This window comes from Anopheles bellator, chromosome 2 (assembly GCF_943735745.2).
Source record: "Anopheles bellator chromosome 2, idAnoBellAS_SP24_06.2, whole genome shotgun sequence".
Classification (NCBI taxonomy): Eukaryota; Metazoa; Arthropoda; class Insecta; order Diptera; family Culicidae; genus Anopheles; species Anopheles bellator.
The window spans coordinates 1,820,255-1,840,560 of NC_071286.1; the positions used below are offsets into that span (position 1 = coordinate 1,820,255).

A 20,306-nucleotide genomic window follows, 5' to 3' on the forward strand; every position below is an offset into this window, starting at 1 on the left:
ATGAACGAAACGAGCATTTCTGCCGAAGGGAGAGAAGTAGGCGAAAAAATGGATGACAATGAAAACTATATTGAGGTAAAAACATCGGCTGAAGAAAATGTGTCCACACTCTCTACACCCCTTCTTTGCTAAAGGAAGTTATTTTTACCCACTGCGTTCACGCGTTTTCTTTCGGCTTCTTTTTCAGTACTCGAAAATGAACTTTTCGCAATTCACTTCCCCATTTTCTGCTGGGCCATTGGCAGCAGCGAATCAGTTTGCGGCAAAGTTCCCACAGAACCTATCGACGACGGCCGGCAATGGACAGGTAAGATTTCGAGAAGCGACCACCGAATACGTCCTACAATTCTAAACGTTGGTGGTACTAGTTTTTTGGGAACCGAAAGTGCTGCAAATAAAGTCCCCCGTACCGGCTAGAAACAGAAGAACTTACGTAGCGTGGAGTGCGAACACAGAGCTCTTACGGCATCACTTGGAGAACGTTAGAAGCCCGTTTTTCTTTGCTTTGTGCGATTCATGTTTCACATGAACCGAGTCGCCGACGTCGCCAAATCGGTCGGAAAGTGATTTCAATGCTTGCTGCGCTGCAATGGAAAGAGCGCAAGCGAGAAACCCTGCGTACATGCACTCGACGCCACGTGTTACGCCTACTGGGAGTTGGGGTGCCTACTTATGCTCGTCAAGATTCGTTCGTTCATGAGAGTCTTCGGGTTGTGCAGGCAGAAGAATAATAGAGTCATTTTCAGAACTGTGTGAAGGCTGTGCAACGAGCCGAATAAGGTCGTTTCTTCGACATCTCGGCGCTCTCAGTGTACAGAAGCTGTGTTTAGTAATGAATGCGATGAGAAAATCTGCTGCAGGCGAACCTTGCCACGCGTTATGAACCAGACCAACGAGGCCCTGCATGTTCTTTTCGAATTAACGCAGAACATTGATGCGTTTGGTGCGATCTTGATCTGTTTGTATTTGTGCCACTTGTCTTCGTATAAACACGCTGCAAATAAAACGATTTATTTGAGTCCTGTGAGAATTGTACAATTTTCGTATGTTTGAGTTTGGGGCTGCTATTTGGAACTGTTTGAAGAAATTAGAACATACAGTGTTTCAGATTATGGGAGAAAACGCGGTGCCTTTTTTGCATTTCTTTCCGAGCTTTTGCCCGTTTGGTATGTAAATCAGATACATGGAGCACTTTCTGCAGCCCAAAGCTCTCTCGCGGAGTACGCTGCTGTGTGAGTGCTTTTTTATTCATTCTTTCCGTGTGTTTCCTTTCGCGGTGCTTTTTCTTACCATTCCGTTACGGTATTTCCTTTGACCGCTTCCAATTCTTCTTCCGCGCGTGCAGCCGTCTTCGAGTTCATTCCTCGAGAAAGAGAGAAAACTTTCACTTTTACTCGACTTTTTGCTGCTGCTGCTATTGCTTGTCCGCGCCGTGCCGAGTCCGCGGCATTCACCTCTTTCGATTAGGGAGGGGGCCAAAGGCCGCTCTCCGGGCCGCATGTTGATAGAATGAAAAGTGGAAAGAAAAAGTAAAACTAGCCACGAACTAGGCGCGCATGGGAACGCGGACGGACAGGAAATGTGTTGTGTTGGTTCCGGATGCTGTGTGGGGGTCTCGCGAGTATCAAATAAAAGTTTCCCACCACCGCGCCATTACCAACCAAGTACCTGAAATGCAGATTGCATCGTGCAACGGCAGGGGTCTCGAAAGTGAATGTCGCCGTTTCCGCAGACTCCGATTTTATGCCAAGAATGGTTGAACTTTGACATTTGCGCACAATGTCAAAGGTTACTGGTTCCGGATTGGCGTAACGGTTTATGTTCTTTTTGTTACGGAACGTGCCTCAGCGAATAAATCGACAGACTAATCCACAACGTTGTCACAAAATAACGGACTTGTTTCGATTGATGTTGTTTCGTCTTTTAGGTCCTCGGATTACTATCTGGTGGCGGCGAAGGTGGCGTACCAATGCTGCGCCAAGTGGACGGAGCGGCAGTGAGCGCGGCATCGGCCGTCTTCGGCCACCACCAATCGCAGCAAGGGCAAACGGTGACGGCGGGTAGTATGCAGCACGCGCAAATGTCCACTCCAGCCTACATTACGCTGCCAATCACGATGCCTGGTGCCAAGCCGGGTGACGCGCAGCAAACCGTACAGATTCAGGTGCTCAACCCAAACCCTCTGCCCGCCCAGGTGACGACAACAACGTCAGGAACGGCGACCGCGGGTCAAACGGCCATCCAGACACCGAAGTTTCAAATGGGCCAGATGCAAATACCCATCCAAGGCTTCCAGCAGGGCACAACGGTACTGACGGTAGCGTACAGTCCCCAGGACGAGGAAGTTATCCACAACCATGGTCTCCCGGAGGGCATGACCATTGTGGCCGCACTCCAGCCGCAGGATCTGCAGCTACTTGCTTCGCAGAACGCCGGCACCGCAGCGATCCTTCAACAGCAGCAACAGCAAGCACAATCCGGCCTATCCGCGAACACAACAACAAAGGTGGACAGTGAAAACCCACCACCATTGCGACAAATCAAGCAAGAATCGAGTGGCCCACTGTGGAATCAGTCCGCCCTGGTTCCGTCGTCGCTGTTGTCCGGCGAGCTGACGGAGCTGTTGCAGCAACAGCAGCAACAATCGCGCACCCATAACCTCAACCTGCAGCCATACTTGAAGTTCAACCACAACAACAACTTGAACGGAAACCACCCACACCTGGTGCTACCGTCCGGCCTCACGATAGGTGGCGGCACGGTCATAAAGCAGGAAATAACGGACGATCATTCCAACGAAAACACCCAATACGGTGTGGCGGACAGCAGTAGCGGCAGCGGGCTGAAGGAGAACGGTGGCTCGCCGGGTGCGACTGGCCGGGAGAACGACGGAACGGAAGGCGGTGCGGCGGCGGGCACGAACGGCAACGGGTCGGCGGGCACGGGCAAGGCGCGCAAGAAACGGAAGTACAAAACGAAACCACCGAAACCGAAGCGACAAAAGCCGGGACAAGTGCACATTACGACCGCGCTCGACGGGACGGTGCTGTTCTGTTGCCCCGAGTGCCACATGGCGTACCCGGAGAAGGAGTGCCTGGAGCAGCACCTGGTAGTGCACAAGATCGAGCGGCGGTTCATATGTGATATCTGCGGCGCGGGCCTGAAGCGAAAGGAGCACCTCGAGCGGCACAAGCTCGGCCACAACCCGGAGCGCCCGTACATCTGCAGCGTGTGCATGAAGGGGTTCAAACGGAAGGAGCACCTCAATCTGCACTTTGTCATCCACAGTGGCGTGAAGACGGAGGTAAGGAATCGCCCCGGAGTAGCGCTTGCGTTATCGTTCGCTTTACACACGGTTTCCGGTTTGGTCCGCTTTTCAGATATGCAACGATTGTGGGAAAGGCTTCTATCGCAAAGATCATTTACGGAAGCACATAAAATCTCACCTGACGAGGCGGCTGAAGGAGGAAAAGGCATCCAGTCGCAACAACAACAACAACAACAATAGCAACAGCAACAACCGCAACAACAACAGCAACGGCGGAACGGTCGGTACCACGATCACTCCGCTCAGTAGTGCCGGTGCGACGAACGCCATCATCAGTCTGCCGTCGGGAATTCCTCCCGGGCTGACGATCACAACGAGCAGTTCAAACCTGCTGGCCGGTGGACAGCAACCACCATCGATCGTAAGCACGGCATCCGCAACACACAATCTGCTACAGAGTGCGATCAGTTTACCGCAAGGTGTAACGATACACGTGAGTGGCCAAGAAAAAAACGGCTGGGGGGGGAAAGGCAATTGTGCGTTTTACGTCAATCACCTCTTTAACGTTCCGTTGCAGGTACCGACGGCCGATAACCAAACGCTGCCGGTGCAAATCACTCTTCCCCATTTGGTGGCGCAGCAGCACACCGAGCCTGACGGCAGTACAAGCACGGTCCTGGTGCCCACCAGCACGGCCAGCTCTTCCCAGTCGGACGGCCTACATCAGCTGCACCATCCGGTGCATTCGTCGAGTGCTTCCACCACGTCCGCTTCGCTCAGCTCGTCGGCTGCGTCCTTATAATGCGCGGCAGCGACGGCGCACAAACAAATCGCAAACAAACGGCCTCACCGTCGACCGGTTGGGGGTTGTGAGATCACGCGATCCGCTTCTCCGTCGACGATGGTCAGCCAATGCATCGTGGTACCTGCTAATGAAAGGGTGAAAGGGAGCTTTTAAGTTCATCCGCTTTCTGTCCTCCCGCCCCGGTGGTGGACAATACGATGACGGGTGCTGCAATACTCAGCCAACAAGCGCGAAGGTGGTGTTTTTTGCGTGAACGGATCGCTTGTTGTTCGGACAGTGGCATTTGTTTTCGTTTTTATATGATTAGATTTTTTTTTACTACTATCCGCACTATCACATTATGAGTAACTCTCTTCATTACGAATTGCGTTCGAGGCATCGTAGTTTGTTGAGAATCGTTATGCGTTTGTTTTACTAAGTCCTTGCGTCGTCAGCACCACGGAGCCGGCGGCTCATGTAGTGCTGTTCGTTTGTTGATCTGTACTTTACTCTCCCTTTCGCTGTATTGATATATGTTGATGTATGTTTTTTTTTAATATTTAACACTCCTTTTAGGCTTTTAGTTGTCGAGGCAAATCAAGCGTACGATAAGAAAGTATATTTATTAAACCATCACCGCACTGTAACTTCATTCGAACCAATTTCTTTGAAAACTCTCAAGTGCGCGCTTCATCCATTTGCCCCGAAAGAAACGCGACACGGCGTTGCTTTTGGCGGAGCTCTAGGTTTCGCTTATCGGTATTTACCAGGGCCATGTTTTAATTTATTTACACACCACCACCTCGAGGCCAACGCAGCCAACATCGGCCGTAATACTCGTTCTCCAGTTGTTTTTATCTACTGTAATCATGTTCGGGCCCACATATAAGGAGCAGATTTTCCGCTCGGACAAAATTGTACATACAACAGAAAGGATTTAGATTTCATAAGGCAGATGAGAATAAAAAGTGAAGTATTATATATTTGGTAACAAATCGTGCACGGGGATTTTATTCACACATAATCCGATTTTGCGTACGCCAAGTAGAAGTCAATCTTTTTTTCGCATCCACGTAGGGCGGTCGAGCTGACTCTGAGTTTTAGATCATCGTTTCGGGACCCTTCTTCCGCACATTCGGCCGTATCGCTGGGGTTTTCTGGTTGTTTCAACTGTTGCCGGGCCTGACACAGTAGACTCCTAACATCGGACAGTGCGGCAAGAAGGAAGAGCTTTTTGAACTTTCTCCCACAACCGCACGGCCCCTCGAAGAGCGTTCGAATGTGCGCTTTCAGTGCCGGACCCGTCCGTGGGTGAACCGGCAGCCGTTCATTACGACACTCACTAACGACGGATTCGATCGCCATCGGTTCCGTATCAAAGTTTGTGTTATTTTTCAAGTTCAGGCACACATCCAAAAGACAGCCGATCGTCTCCAGTGGATGGGCGTGTAGATCGGCGTAAAAGTAGGTGTACACGAAACAGTACCCGGCCAGCACATTGGCGACATTAAAACGCACCACTGGAGACGGCTTGTTGGGGAGCATTTGGTTGAAATCGGCAATTTTGTCCCACACCGGTGGGCAGGCCGATAAAAGCTGCTGTTCCTGATGCGACCGCTCATCTGCGGACGGTTGAACTAGGTCCACCTTATACGCTTTCGTCCACCATAGGTCCGGTTCGGGTACCATCGACATGATTTCTCCGTTTTCCATCATTCGCTCAAACTCTTCTTTTTCCGCGCTCGTCAAGCGCTCCCAAACGTTGGACGCATCGTCTAGATTGATTCCGGCTAGCCGCACGGCCAGATCCGGTTCTTCCTCTTCGTCGTCGGAATCTAACACACCGTCGGATTCATCGTTGCCTTCTTCTGGGCCGCACGTTTCGCTAGCCTCGTCATTGTCCAGCGCGCCACTGTCTGCATGTGCTATCCGGTGCAGTATCGCCATCATACTTTGGGTCGATTGATCGGCAGCGCCTTCGGCTTTTCGGAGCGCCAGTTCTTGCACAACGTTTTCGCGATAAAACCCTTCGGAACATTCCAAGTGTCTTTGCGATCTGTAGCAGGCAACGGAGCAGTACGGAATGTTGCATCGGGGGCATACGTACTTGGGCGCTTCGGTTTCGCAGCTAAAAAGGATAATGGACATTTGTTAGGTTAGGAACGACAAGCCCTTACATTTTGCATTGTTATTATCTTGATTACAGAGATTTTGAGCTTGAAGCTTCTTTCATCTCTTCCAGATAAGTATTAAGTAAAACAATAACAACTTACATTTTGCAATTTTGTGTTTCCATTCTGGGTCCGAACCGAGCCAGTGTTGCCAACAGAGTATTTTCGCCAGCCGACGATTTTGCCATAATCCCATCCCATAATTGGATTATGGCAAAATCGTTGAGAAAGCGAGAGAGGAGCTCTCCTCTCTCTGTCTATCTGCAGAAATGTGAAAATGTGTGAGTATGGCGATTAAACGTCAACGTGTAAAAAGCAAGTCAAGCAAGCAAGCTAGCAAGTCAAGCAGCAGCAGCGCAGAAAATAAGTGATGAAATAAATGTGTAATTTGGCTTCGAATCTGGTTAGAATACGCTGTTTTCGACAGCGCACCGCAGGTGAGTCGAATTGCTGGTACAGTAGTGGCCCCGGGAGTAGTGGAGTGCGTTAAAATCGAACCGTGAAAAGTGCCACACGATGTGACTCAACCTTCGGAAGAAAATGGCGGAGCGCTAGATTTTTTCTTCTGTTCACGCGACTGTGTCAGTGGTCGTCGCGAAGCGTCTTTCGGTGTGTGTTATTTCATTGTAGGGCAGGTGGTGCTATTCGTGAGGAAAAAGAAAATACCTTGTGCCGCGTTTCATTTTCTCCCCATTTTTCACTACATAAGTGCGTTTTGACATACCAAATGTTGTCCGCTTTTCGTTTCGTAACGGACACTGAGTTTCTCCGACGTGGCTTGTATTTTTTTGCAGCAGCAGCGCTCTAAAAAGACTTTCTCTCTTTCCGTTCCAACAGTTGACCTACACACGGCAGCAGTGACCATCACGTTATCAACCCACGGTGCACGATAGGTGGCAACGAACGTACAGGCGAAGCGGATTGTCGGCGGCGTCAAAGCCCCGCGCCCTTCCAGCCGGAGCTCGGCAACGGTAGCAGATCGTCGGCAGCCGGGCCGGACGAGCTACCTTGCCCCTGCTGCACACCGGACAGCAAACCGCGCACCTGTGCGACAGTTGCCGCGGTGGTGCGGACACGACCATGGAGAAGGAAGCAACACTCGATAAGCGGGCGGAGGAGATCGAGAAGGAGTATCTCTCCAGTTTGGCCGATCTGAATGTCAACAGCAAGCCGTTGATTAACATGCTCACCATACTGGCCGAGGAAAACCTAGAGTATGCCCACATCATCGTGAACGCGGTGGAAAAACACCTCGCCCAGGTTAAACCCTTTATGCAAATTATGCTCCACACTTTCATACCATCTTCTCGCGAATGTTGGACCAAACTCGCTCGCCAGCTGCGCGCAAATCCGCGCGTGACTGAATTAGCATACCCAGCACACACGCGCACCATAAACAAGCGTGTTAATGCGTAGTCAACCATTTAAAACAAAACTTAGTAGATTTTACGTGTACGTGGGTAAACGAGTGAGTTCGGATAAAATGTCGTACGTGAAACGAATGTACCAGTGCCAGTCGCCTTGTCCCCATCGATAGTGATGTGATCTTTGCGGTGCGGTCGAGGTAGCATCAACAGTGTAGAGTCAATCGGCATCCCCCCTGAGTTACCGAGACAGTTTGATTGAGCCCCTTCCAAGGGTTGCTAGCTGTGCTGTGTTGCCATGGGCAACTTAGAAGTATGAAAATCTAACTCATCTACTCACCTATTGCATGTAGCGAAAGCAAACTAAGTTCGGTAATGTCGAAGATTGATCGTTGGTATTGTTGTGCGGTTGATTTACAAAGTGTATGTACATGTACATATCAGAATAGTTTGTGTGCTAGTTTGGCGTAGTCACTGCTCAGGGAGTTTCACATGCGGTTTTATCACGATCACTCGCCGTTGCAAATGATTTCCCCTTCACTGTCTCGATGATCCCTTTGAGTCTACGGCAACCATGCAAATGATGGTCCCAATCCGAGGTGTGGCACTTTAGGTTAAACATATTTAACGAACGATCATATATGTCGTTCTATAATGAAAATGCTGGCATAAAACCACAAAAGTCATGCTCGTCGTGCACTGCGTGACCTGACGCAAATGGCTGGAAAAAGTGCAGTACAACATGGCATACTGAGTTGAGATAGGGCATCCACTGAGCAAGTAGCATAATTCGTAGCAACCAAACCAAAGCAACACACCTCTTTCAATTGTACAGTATAAACACTATTACCGAGTAACCTAAGTAAGACTGATTCGAAATAAGATTGAGTTTTTGTTTTGCAACGACTGTTTCCAGTGATAGATACACAAAGAGAGTAGTTTGCGAAAATTTCTAGTCTTAAATTCCTAATGTAGTTGTTGTGCAGGTTGTGCTTTTAACAGCCAATCGTATCCACAGAGTTCTCAACACCAAGCCAAGAACCGGAAAACATGGCCGACAATCGGCACATAAACCACCGAGTCAAAGGAACAGGGAGAGAAAGAGCTCAACCATTGACTATTGACCAATAAATCATTCTGAAGCGAAATATCTTTTAATTCCCTACAAAAAATTAAACGAAACGGTTTGAATGGAGTCGCTCAGTTTTATTCCGTTATAGTTTTTTGTATTATTTTACGTTCGATTGTAACACCTCTAGAGTGTCCCCTTTGCTGGGCTAGCGTGTTGGCAGAGAGATAGACAGAGTGCGGAAAAACTGGTAGATAAACCTTTCCTTTTGACTCACAACCAACTTACGGCCAGCAACGCGTGGACCGTTTTTCTTTGATCGCTTTGAATGAAAGTTTGCGTAAAGATTGATATTTCCCTAATGATTGATCGATTTCTGCGCTCGATTTCGTGTCGATGATGGCGCACAGAAATGTGGCACACATGCCTCGATTTGCTTTCGTTAATGTTTTATCCTAAGAATTTAATCATTTCCGGTGAAGTGTTTAAAGTGAAGTTGATATATTTGCCCTACTGGAGCAGAGAGTCTTTGTAAAAAAAACCGTTTCATTTCTTCAGTAACTTTAACGAAATCGATCAAATAGACCCGATTGTGCCCGATGCCGCGTTCATTTATTTGTATGTTTTTCCTTGACTGATAAATCTCAGTTGTTGTTGATGTTGCCCTCGAAGGTTCTTCTAAAGTTCTTCGGGTATTCCACTTTCCGGCCTTCAGGCCTGTTCATGGTGGCAAAAATCGCCCCATGGTCCCCGTCGTGTACCCTCTTTTTGGTCGGATAAAGTTGGTTGTGTTGCGATAGTCACTCGTTAATGGTCCAAAAAGAAAGAAGAAAAGATCAAAACGCAGCAACAGCAAAGCAGTCGAAGTCATCCTAAATAACGCCCCGTTGCATTGATTTTGAATTTAGGTCGGACCCGACGTGAAATTGCCGATACTTTACCTAGTCGATTCGATCGTTAAAAACGTGGGCAAACAGTACCAATCGCTGTTCAGTCAGGTGATAGTGAATATGTTTTGCGGCGTGTTTCAAACGGTACGTACCGCGCGCGCGCAAAGTGCGCCACTGGAGGGCTGGACAATGACTCAGCTAGCAAAGGTCCCCTTTTCTCGATCTCTTACAACCCACACACAGGCCCACGACCGGGTGCGCGAGAAGATGTTCAACTTGCGGCTGACGTGGAACGATCTCTTCCCCCAGTCCAAGCTGTACGCATTGGACATCAAGATAAACTCGATGGATTCCGGGTGGCCAATAACGGCATCGTTGAAGCCGAAGACACAGCCGTCAATTCATTTGAATCCAAAGTTCCTGAACGTGAGTAGTTGCCAGCCGCCCAGTTGAACGATCGTGAACAACCCCGCCTCCTAATGCGAGAATTGACTGATCTTTCGCCCTCAGCAGCAGCCGGGACCTGAGCCCACGGCAACGGCAACGATCCACGCCCAGCTGGAAGAGAAGAGGCGGGAGCTGCTGGAGCTGCAGACACGGAAGCTGGAGCTGGAGCTGCTGGCCACGAGGAAGCGCATCGCGGAACAGGAGAAGCAGCTGAGCATTCAGACAGCCAGTGTGGCCAAAGGGGTACGTTTCTTATAAGTTCGTTGTCAATGAATCTCCCGGTTTTAAATCCACCCGTTTTGCTCCCGTTTTTACAGTTACCTCCGATTGTGCGGAAGCCCCTGGACGGTGCAAGTTCAGCACCACCGGGTCTTCCAATGCCTCCGTTGAGCGGTTCAGTTGGAGGGCTTTTGTCGGCGGCCGGTCCAGCAGTCCCTGTCCCAGCGGCGGTGCCGGGGTCCCTGAAGAGCCGCATTGCCCCTGTGTCGCAGGGCATGATCAGCATGATCAGTTCTCGCGATCCTCGGCTGATGAAGCAGCAAGCGTCGTCGGCCAACAGCCAACCACCGTTTCATGCGCCGCCGGGAGGGCCTCTGAGGTCAATGGGCATGTTATCGCACGGCAATACGGTGCTGGGAGGCTTACACGGTGGCGAACTGTCCCATCACGGGGCACCGCTCAAAGTGTCTATGGTGTCTATTAAGGATCGCTTGGGTGCGAAAGTGAAACGGCTGGAAGGCAACGGTGTGGTCAGTGCGAAACATGCGTACGGCGCGGCATCGGATGGGTCGTCGATGGCAGGTGGAGGCGGTGGACGCACAAAGAAGGTGTCTCCCTCCTCCGGTGGCAGTGGTTCCGTGTTGTCCCGCAAATCCCGACACGATCATCACGAAGGCAGTGGTGGTGGTGGCGGTAAATCGCGGAGGGAGCGCCACGCCAAAGATCGATCGACATCCTCGGGCAGCAGCAAGGGAAGTTCGGGCTCACCGGGCAAGTCATCGGCCATCGGGCGAACCGTTTCGGGAGGAGAGAAGCGAAAACAACACGGCGGCAGCAGCAGCAGCAGCAGCACGGGCAAGGAAATCGACGGCGGTTCGTCGCAGAGTCAAAAGTCACCCGGCCGTTCACCGGGCAAGAAAAAGTCATCCCCCGACAAGCCAGCGTTATCACCCGGTGGTTCGACCGAAAAGCTACGAACGGAACGTAAGGCTCTTCCGACCGTTGGAAAACTGCGCAAACCGTCCGCCAACAGCAGCAGCAGTCGGGCCGACGCAGAGGCCTCGTCGTCGTCGGCGGCGACGGCGCTCGTCGAGGCCTTGGGCAACGTGACGGCGGCACCGTCACAGGATGTTGATTTGCGCTGTCCCATTCCGGAGAAACGCAAAAAGATGGCCGGCGGAGAAGCGGGCTTGAATTCGAATCACTCGATGGCCGTTGCTGCGGAAGATACGGAAGAGGTGATAGTGCCCGTCGTCGGGCCAAAGGCATCACAGATCGATGTACAAAGTAAGCGCGATCATCTTTACTGTTTTTCACATTATTTTCTCCATTCACTGGCGGAGGCGGCGGTGGCAGCGGCGTGACCGTTATCCGCTTCGTGGAGACAACTCAAACGAAAGGCTCTACACTCCGATTCCGATTTGCGTGTCTCTACTCTTGTTGTGTTGGTGGTTGACCAGTTCACCGATTCGATCCCCAGTTCTAGATTGCGCTTGGCGGGCCAAGAGAGTGCGTCTAAAAAGATCACTGGGTTGCGTTGAGTTGAGAGATGAACCGTTCGACAGTTCGACCCACATCGGATGCGGGACACAGCACACTCGCCGGTTGGACGCGGGTTGGCGTACGGGATTTGCTGGTGATCGTGTTACCGGATTATGTGTAGTATGCATGCCCCGAGCGAACCAATAACGAGCGATTGTGTTGTGTAGCGAAGACGAATAAAAAGGAATACCCCCAAACACAACGACGCAGGTGCTAAGCCTGTCTGTGGTGTGGTCTCTGCCCACAACGTTGCCCGTTGTGCCCCGTTGTTGGTGACGCGTCTCACTTCACTCACTTCCGTGTCCTGCGCGAGCGGCGACAGTTGCCCTCCAATAAAGCGATGGTGATGGCCGCTGCTTTCGATCTTACTGCCCGGACGGGGGGCAGGACCTGTCCCATTTGTCGTGTCGTATTTCGGTTTGCAAAGGAAGGCTGAAAGAAACGGTTCCCCTTTGCAAGAACGGAAGACCAATAGTCATCGAACGACCGACCGACAGCATCAACAAGCGGTCACACTTATCACGCTCCTCCGCTCTCTTTGTCTCTGTGTGGTGTCGCAACGCAACATGTCTCTTTTATCCCTTTTGTCACTCTTTTCCAGGCATCAATAGCGCACAGGCGGAGGAAGACGCGCTGGCGGAACTAATAAGTAAAGATATCGATTTGAGAAAACTTCCGCTCCAGCTGATGCCACCGGCAGCGGGCGGCAGCATCGATCGTGCCCACGGGTCGCGCTCGGGATCAACGGAACCGCCGCGAGCTGACGAGGTGCGTTCGCTGAACGACTCGCCGAGACGGCGAACTGACGCTGGTGCCGATGAGCTGATGGTGGAAGAGTTCGCGCTTGGCAAGAAGCGAGGCAGCGGCACAAAGTCCGACGAACCGACGGCGAAGAAGAGCAAAGCGGAAATGATCGATGCGTAAGTCGATTGGCGGGGAGGATCGAACCTGACCACGGGTAGCAAACTAACGGTCGGTGGACGTCATCTCTTCCCTCCCGTTCTCAATTAGATTGTTTGGTAATGAAGATGTCGATTTGCGGCAGCTTCCGATGGAGAGCGTACTTCTGGAGGCTGGCGTGCCACCGCCACTGGGTTCGGGTCGGGATTCGGATCCATTCGGAATGGTAAGAGAATAAACGTCTTTCACCCCTAGCTCTTGGGCGCCAGCTCACTTTGGGTCCCATTTTTGTTTCGTGGGATTGCAGTTGGACAATGCTGCCGACGTTCCGAGGTCTCCGCTGTCGGAGAAAAATAGTCGCGGATCGCGCTTCTCGGACATCGTGGGTAAAGGTCAGCAGCAGCAGCAGCAGGATAAGGACAAGCTTGGCCGACCATTGTTGTACAACAAACTGCCGGGTAGGTTGTGGTGCTGAGCGGGACACACGAGCCTCCAGAACGAGTTTAATCTGATGGGCCCCCGTTTTCTGTATCCCCAGACGACCCCATTGAGCGGCGTCGCTCGCTAAATAAAGCCGGTGATGTGGATCTCCGTCAGCAGCCGCACCTTCGCCAGCAGCAGCATCTGCCAGCCCATCTGCGGTCCGACGATGTGGACGAACAGGACGACGACAGCTCGATGGACAGTATGAACGCCAACATTAAGACGATCGTCGCCCAGGCGCAGGAACAGATGGAAAAGGGCGAAATCAATCTCGAGCAGTACAACATCCTGATGAAGCAGGTGATTCAGCTGAACGAGACGCAAAAAATACGCCAAGCGCAGCGCATCGAGCAGCGCCAGGATCCGACGATCATTCGCATCGATGACAACGGTTCGCAGAGCGGCGAGGATGACGTCATCATCACGTCGGCCACGGTACCGGCGGCTTCCGGAAACGATTTCCGCGGCAAAATACACCCGCTAGAGGCTGGAGGAAAAGTGAGCGCCGGCGGACCTTCGGCGCTCGGTAAACCACCACTGGGGGGGCCTTTTCTTGGCGCCGCCGGAACCTCCGTTCCGCCACCGGACCTTCGGGTGCAACGAGGTAAGGTTTGAGACACGCGTAGATCGTGATGACCCTCTCTGATCGCCTGCGTGTGTGATTTTCGTTCCCCGTTACGCGGTAGATCCCCGACGGATGCGAGAATCGAAGTGGAACCGCGTGGAACCAGCGAGCCCAGCTTGGGCGAATCGTACCGGAACCGGGGTCGGGCCGAGTGGACAGGTCGGTCCGGTCCGTGGTGGTGGTGGGCCACCCATCAACGTACCGAGCCCCTGGGAGCAGGCTCCATTCCCGATGGGAGTTCCCGATCAAGGCGGACGGTTCGCACCCGGTGCGCTGCCAACGTTGGCTCCTCCTCCGGGGCTGGGTGGTGGCCCACCGGTGGTACTCAATGGTGCTAGTGGTCAGCCACCGCTGATGGCGATGTCGACACTGGCCAAACTGCAGGACAGCGTGCGGACGATCAACATCGACGGCATCCAGCGGGAGATTCGCTTCTACGAGGAGACGGCCGTGATCTTCATGAACTGGGACGAACCGAAGGAGATCGGGTTCCAGAAGGGCGCCCGCATGGTTTGCGTGGACGATCGGGAAACGTTCGAGCTCGGGTTCAACGAGCCGTACAAGTCGGTCAGCATCGAGGGCAAGGTGTACCAGATGCGGCTCGGGGCTCCGACGCGCGAACTGTACATCGACGATTCGTGGTACGAGTGTTACTTTGGCGATCCGCCGACGACGATCATGTTGGGCGAGAAACCGCGCGTCTTCAAAATAGCCGGCCCGCCACCGCAGGTGAAAATTGGCAGCAGCCGGAACGATTTGGTGGCCGGCAAGATCAACATGATCGTCGACGCCGAGCTAATCGTGCCGGTGTTTCTCGACTGCAAGCCGCAACTGGTCGAAATCGGTGGCCATCAGCACTGGCTGCAGTTTGCCGACTTTCTGCTGACGGTGCTGATCGACGATCAGCCGTTTTCGGTCGAGTTCGGTGGGTTGCCCCAGGTGTACCGGTTGCGGGAACGGAACTACTACATCCGCTTCACGGCCCTACCGAAGCTGGTGGTGCCGGGTCGCGTGTACATCCGGGATATGGTCCGCACGCCCCACCATCGCGATCTGCGCACTCCGCCGAAGGATGCAAGCCTTCTGCCACCACTGCCAGTGCTGGGACCGGCCGGTGTTGGTGGGCCCCTACTTTCGCACCCACCGCCACCGGGTGGCGTGTTCATTGGCCCCCCTCACGGGGGGGGCAAAGCAGGGAGCAATCTGCACGGACACATGCAGAGTCCGGCCAACACGCTGACCGGGCTTGACTATATCACCAACTTGATGCCAACGATGGCCATGCAAACCGCTGGCGGGGCCAGGAAAAACCTGCCCGGCTACCGGATAGAAGCGGACGACAAGGTCCCGCCGGCGGCTTCGGTTGGCGGCGATAGCGGTCCAGGCGGCGTCGGCCTCCCGGCCCTAGGGAACATCAACGTGGAAGAACTGTACAAAAAGATTGTGGCGGCCGGTATCATCACCAAGATGGGCGCCCAGGGTCAGTCGGGTGGGGCGCCCAACGCAGGACCGCAGGATGGTGGCTCGGGGGCCTCGAAAGATACGGCAAAGGACGATGGTGGTGGTGGCGGTGGTAAATCGAAAGAAAGGGACAGCAAATCGTCGAAGGACCTACCGCCGATTGATCCGGTGTTGCTCGACAAGCCGGATACACTGCGACGGCGCCAGGCTGCCATCGTACATCAGCTGTTCTGCGGCATGCAGTGCAGCAGTTGCGGTGTGCGCTTCCCGCCGGAACAGACGATGAAGTACAGTCAGCACCTGGACTGGCACTTCCGGCAGAATCGGCGCGACCGGGACTCGGCACGCAAGGCCCACTCACGCAAGTGGTACTACGATGTGTCGGACTGGATCCAGTACGAGGAGATCGAAGATCTGGAGGAGCGGGAAAAGAACTGGTTCGAAACGCAGCAAACGGACCACGGTATCGATGGGGCAACGAAGCGGAGTGGCACCAGCGGCTCCTCCGGGGGCGTTGGCGGTCCGGGGGGCGAAGGAGAGGAGGGAAGCGGCGGAGCGTCGCACAGCGATTCGCCAGTTCCGAGCTGTCCGGCCGGGACGGACGAGGGTGACCGGCAGTGTCACATGTGCCACGATGTGTTCGAACAGTTTTACAACGAGGAGACGGAGGATTGGCACCTGAAGAGCGCCGTCCGCGTCGACGGTTACACGTACCACCCGCTGTGCTACGAGGACTACAAGGCGTCGCTGACGATGAGCGAGACGACGCTCGGCAACGCGTCCCACCTGGGCGGCGCCGCCGACGAGAGCCAAAAGACTGAGGAGATGGACAGTGACGGCGAAGATCAGGACGAGGACGGCGGTGATCGTGGTGACGGTTGCGAGCCAGGTGAGGGGGGCCCGCGTCGCCGCGTCCGCAAAGCGTCCGGCAAACGGAAGGCCAAAGGTAAGTTTTTACGTTCGGGATCAGTGGGTTTTGCTACGATTACTAATTTGCTGCATCCTTTCATGGATCATCTTGCATTCACCCCGCAGTCGATGGTGACAACAATGATGACGACGACGACGATGATGATGACGATGTAATCGTGCTCCCCACGGAAGAACCGGTCGTAGAGGAAATACTGGATGACGACGCGGAAGATGAGGCAGGAAATGAAGGAGCACCACCAGCAGCAGCCGCAGCAGCACCTCCGGCGGACCCGACGGCGGCGAGCGGTGATGTGGCACCCCCCGTCGTGCAGCGAGCCGAATTCCAGGAACGGCAAGTTGATGAGGATGTCTTCATTCAGGAGCCTAACATTGAGGTAACCGATTTGGACGACATCGAGGACCAGCCCGAGGGGTCCGACCATGGCGCGACGGGCACTTCCAACGGGGCTGGCGGAGGGGCCGGGGCCGAGGATGCGAGGCCCTCGGTGCTGCAGGTGAAGATAAAGCAGGAACCGAAGGACGAGTACGAGGGGGACGAAGAGGATGCCCTGTTCGAGGACGTCGGTACGATCGAGTCGAGCTTGATCGAGGTAGCCGACGATCGTCGATCTCCATCATCGAATGTCGTCGGCAGCAACCCCACGGAAGAGGGTGGTAAGCAGTAGCGCAGCAGACCACGGCAATGGCACTCATTCTTAACACATTTCCGTGCGTTTCTTTCACACGATTCATCAGATGCGGCTGAGGATGGCGTGCAGGTCGAGGGTGTTCCGTCGCCTGCAGACAACTCCGGCAGTCAGGCGGTTCCGCCGGCCCAGATGCAGAGCAAAGCATCGATCGACGGCAACATGGATCCGCAGGATGCCCCTCAGGCCGCGGTGCTAGTGCCAAACAAGATCAAGATCAACATCACGACCGCAAAGGCCATCAGCAACAGTGCGCCGCACGAGACAAGCGGTGAAAATGGGGCCGAAACGAATGGCACCGAGGACGCCGCCGCCGCCGCGTCGAGCCCATCACGGACTATCACCGGTGAGGTAGGGGAGGAGATGTTCGAGGAGCTTAGCAATGACGGTGTCGTCGGTTGGGAGGAAATGGACGAACCGAACGGTGCTGGCGGGGGAGGCAGTACGGCGGCAATTCAGTCCAACAATAAAGATGTACCGTCAACGTCGGCGACCACGAGCGTTGCGTTCGAAGAAACGACTGACGTTGCGTATGAGAAGAAGCCAGCACTGCAGGGCATCGAATTGAGCCGGTTGCCGCGCGTCACCAGCGGTTGCGAAGCGTCCGGACTCTGTTCGATCATGTAAATAATTGTGGCCACGCGGTGCCCACTGTGGACACGCACTGGACTGGCGTGTGGAGGGGAACGCTTTTGATTGATTGTAAATATGGCTGAAACCTATTGCGACTTTTGCCTCTTGCCGTGCTGACGCACCGGAATCCATCCGGTCCAATCGGTGACCGGTCGGTCGCTTGGTCTGTAAATAGTGACATAGCTGTTTAGTGCGTTAGGCCATCATATGTAAGTAGCATTTATATAGTTTTACAATGAACTTTTCATGGCACCAGACAACCCGACGGCAACTGGCAGCAACCAGAGAGAGAGAGAGAGAGAGATAGAGAGAGATCTGGAGAGATCGGTACAGATGGTTGGACCATGCCACTACCGGCCAACGATTGCATCACAGTTTCCCCTTTCACGCTGGTAGTACATCGCCTACGAGTTCCTGATTTCTTTTCTTCACATTAAACTCTTGTTCAGCCGTTAAATTATATATCTTTATCCTTACATTGTGGACTTGTTTTCGGCGCCTCGGCCACAACTTCTTCTAATTTGAACTTGGTTGTGAATTATCAGTTCCGTGCACGTTTATTAGACCCAAAATAAATGATCAAAATCCGTTGTTCGAGTCGGTCATTTGCTAGCAACATCGGAGCCTGCGCCTCTCTCCTGTCGGTTGCTGCAGAAGTTTTGGGGCAAACGGACATGCTCCCCAATTCTCGGTGTGTTTGGTCCGTGCTCCGTAGACCGTGGGACGGGGCGGTAGCGACACCAAATGGGGCAAATGAAATCAATAAATACAAATGAAATGCAACCACCCGCGTGTGGGGTATTGAAATAAAATACAATATTGGCTAGATTTCGTGGCGTGTTTAGTAAACCGAATGCGTCGTCGTCAGGAAATTATTCCGGATCATTATTATTAACATATTCCGGAAAGAGAATAAAATAAAACTTAAAAGTAGCAGACAAATTCTTGATGATGGAACATACTCCATTGATCACCGTTCTCGGCATCGTTCACATTCGTTGCGTTTGATTCATATTTGCGGTTGTGCGTTTTTTGCTGGGCATGAGTTTTTATTCTTTTATGTAACATGATTCAACATCATTCGCTGAGTTTTAAGAATATTCAATAAAGGATTTTTATCCAAAGTGCTCCACCCTACCCACTACTGGCGATCGCGTACTTCAAGAGAGTTTCGAAAGAAATAAAATAAGAAGCAGGTGCAAAAACTCAGGGGTGTTAATCGGTCCGTAGTCATCGGCTCTTCATCGACATAAACGCCTCTTACCGCGTTGTACAAAAAGTTCCCAGAATGACCATCGTGTAGACATAGTTTCTGAGCGTGTTCGCGAGATTCCAGAATATTAATTTTATTGGGTTCAGCAAACATACAAAATTAAATCTTATTCAAACCCAAACTTGAATGGACAATGAAGATTAAAGAGGTTCATTTTTCTTGTGAATTTTCGAATGTTTTGCTAGTATGGTTGATGAATGGAAGGCTTTGTCACAGATTTTACACTTGTATGGCTTTTCGCCGGTATGGGTGCGGATATGAATCTTAAGGTCAAATGCCTTTGCGAACCTAGATGAACAATGAGGACACTGATGTTGCTGGTCCTTACTGTGAATTTTCGAATGTACTGACAGGTTTCCTGATGAATGGAAGGCCTTGTCACAGACTTTACACTGGTATGGTCTTTCACCGGTATGGGTGCGGATATGAATCTTTAGGTTAGATGACCTTGCGAACATTGACGGACAGTGAGGACACTGATGCTGTAGGTCCTTATTGTGAATTTTCGAATGTTCTGCCAGATTGTCTGATTTCCTGAACGCTTTGTCGCATACTTTACACTTGTATGGCCTTTCGTCGGTGTGAGTGCGAATGTGATTCTTTAGCTTACATAGTCGCGCGAATTTCGATGAACAATGAGGACACTGATGGTGTTGGTCCTTATTGTGAATTTTCGAATGTTGTGCTAGTTTCTGTGATGAATGGAATGCCTTCTCACAGATTTTACATTGATATGGCTTTTCGCCAGTGTGTGTACGTATATGAATCTTTAGGTTAGATAACTGTGCGAACATTGATGAACAATGAAGACACTGATAGTCCTTATTGTGAACTTTCAAATGTTCTATCAGATTGCCTGATGAATAGAAGGCTTTATAGCAGACTTTACACTGGTATGGCCTTTCGTCGGTGTGAGTACGGATATGAATCTTTAGGTTAAATGGCTTTGCGAACATTGACGGACAGTGAGGACACTGATGCTGTAGGTCCTTATTGTGAATCTTCGAATGTTCTGCCAGATTACTTGAAGTCTTGAACGCATTGTCACAGACTTTACACACATACGGCCTTTCGCCAGTGTGAGTACCGATATGAAGTTTTAGGTTAAATGGCTTTGCGAACCTTGATTGACAATGAGGATAGTTTTGCTTTTGTTTTTGGCGATGGCTTTTAAGGTTATCTTGTTCATTATTCAGAACATCACCGTTTGTTTGCTGATGCTGTCCATCGACCTCTTCGTACTCTGATTTGATTGAAATTGGATTTTCCTCTACCTCGAATAAATCATCCGGAATGTTGCCACAACATTCATATGTCCTATTCGCTTGATGAACAGTTCTACATTTCTGATTCAAGGGCAAATCCTTCGCCTCATCCGATGTGGTATCTTCAGTTTTAATTGACAACTTTATGCTATCTGAACACAGGTTTTTCGACACAGAGTGATCTTCTGGATCCTGACAGAGCAATTCTAAAGGATTTGTTTGCAGGTCGTCTTGTTCATGATCCAATATAACATTCGTTTGCAGCCGATACTGCTCATCGACATCTACATACT

General features: G+C 51.9%; 4 protein-coding genes across 4 annotated transcripts; 2 read left to right on the plus strand and 2 right to left on the minus strand.

Annotated features, from left to right (window-relative positions):
• Positions 1-4,679, plus strand: LOC131209007 (fez family zinc finger protein erm-like). The gene is made up of 5 exons (XM_058201972.1): positions 1-75; positions 188-307; positions 1,928-3,304; positions 3,381-3,761; positions 3,846-4,679. The coding sequence occupies exons 1-5, from the start codon at positions 1-3 to the stop codon at positions 4,068-4,070; spliced, it is 2,178 nt and encodes a 725-aa protein (XP_058057955.1). The 3' UTR covers positions 4,071-4,679.
• A 376-nt stretch (positions 4,680-5,055) lies between these two features.
• LOC131209008 (zinc finger HIT domain-containing protein 2) lies at positions 5,056-6,354 on the minus strand. Its single transcript, XM_058201973.1, has 2 exons — positions 6,326-6,354; positions 5,056-6,180 (listed from the first exon to the last, which is right to left on the minus strand). The coding sequence occupies exons 1-2, from the start codon at positions 6,346-6,348 to the stop codon at positions 5,067-5,069; spliced, it is 1,137 nt and encodes a 378-aa protein (XP_058057956.1). The 5' UTR covers positions 6,349-6,354; the 3' UTR covers positions 5,056-5,066.
• Positions 6,355-6,540: 186 nt separating this feature from the next.
• LOC131212794 (uncharacterized) lies at positions 6,541-18,152 on the plus strand. The gene is made up of 13 exons (XM_058206816.1): positions 6,541-6,660; positions 7,061-7,483; positions 9,565-9,690; positions 9,790-9,972; positions 10,057-10,236; positions 10,311-11,499; positions 12,356-12,674; positions 12,766-12,880; positions 12,962-13,112; positions 13,193-13,741; positions 13,824-16,169; positions 16,259-16,810; positions 16,892-18,152. The coding sequence occupies exons 2-13, from the start codon at positions 7,304-7,306 to the stop codon at positions 17,467-17,469; spliced, it is 6,468 nt and encodes a 2,155-aa protein (XP_058062799.1). The 5' UTR covers positions 6,541-6,660; positions 7,061-7,303; the 3' UTR covers positions 17,470-18,152.
• Positions 18,153-18,888: 736 nt separating this feature from the next.
• On the minus strand, positions 18,889-20,247 carry LOC131211717 (zinc finger protein 846-like). Its single transcript, XM_058205301.1, has 2 exons — positions 19,096-20,247; positions 18,889-19,011 (listed from the first exon to the last, which is right to left on the minus strand). Exons 1-2 carry the CDS (start codon positions 19,702-19,704, stop codon positions 18,889-18,891), a joined length of 732 nt encoding a protein of 243 aa, XP_058061284.1. The 5' UTR covers positions 19,705-20,247.
• Between the last annotated feature and the right edge of the window lie 59 nt (positions 20,248-20,306).

Excerpts from the sequence above, each read along its gene's own strand:
- LOC131209007 (XM_058201972.1), top strand. The coding sequence starts at position 1 with ATGAACGAAACGAGCATTTCTGCCGAAGGGAGAGAAGTAGGCGAAAAA. Across the intron at positions 76-187 it reads ACAATGAAAACTATATTGAG|TACTCGAAAATGAACTTTTC; the intron begins GTAAAAACATCG and ends CTTCTTTTTCAG. Across the intron at positions 308-1,927 it reads CGACGGCCGGCAATGGACAG|GTCCTCGGATTACTATCTGG; the intron begins GTAAGATTTCGA and ends TTCGTCTTTTAG.
- LOC131212794 (XM_058206816.1), top strand. The coding sequence starts at position 7,304 with ATGGAGAAGGAAGCAACACTCGATAAGCGGGCGGAGGAGATCGAGAAG. Across the intron at positions 12,675-12,765 it reads AAAGCGGAAATGATCGATGC|ATTGTTTGGTAATGAAGATG; the intron begins GTAAGTCGATTG and ends GTTCTCAATTAG. Across the intron at positions 16,811-16,891 it reads CAACCCCACGGAAGAGGGTG|ATGCGGCTGAGGATGGCGTG; the intron begins GTAAGCAGTAGC and ends ACGATTCATCAG.
- LOC131211717 (XM_058205301.1), bottom strand. The coding sequence starts at position 19,704 with ATGTTCGCAAAGCCATTTAACCTAAAGATTCATATCCGTACTCACACC. Across the intron at positions 19,012-19,095 it reads ATTCATCAGGAAACCTGTCA|ATTCATATCCGCACCCATAC; the intron begins GTACATTCGAAA and ends TTTGACCTTAAG.
- LOC131209008 (XM_058201973.1), bottom strand. The coding sequence starts at position 6,348 with ATGGAAACACAAAATTGCAAAAT. Across the intron at positions 6,181-6,325 it reads GAAACACAAAATTGCAAAAT|CTGCGAAACCGAAGCGCCCA; the intron begins GTAAGTTGTTAT and ends TATCCTTTTTAG.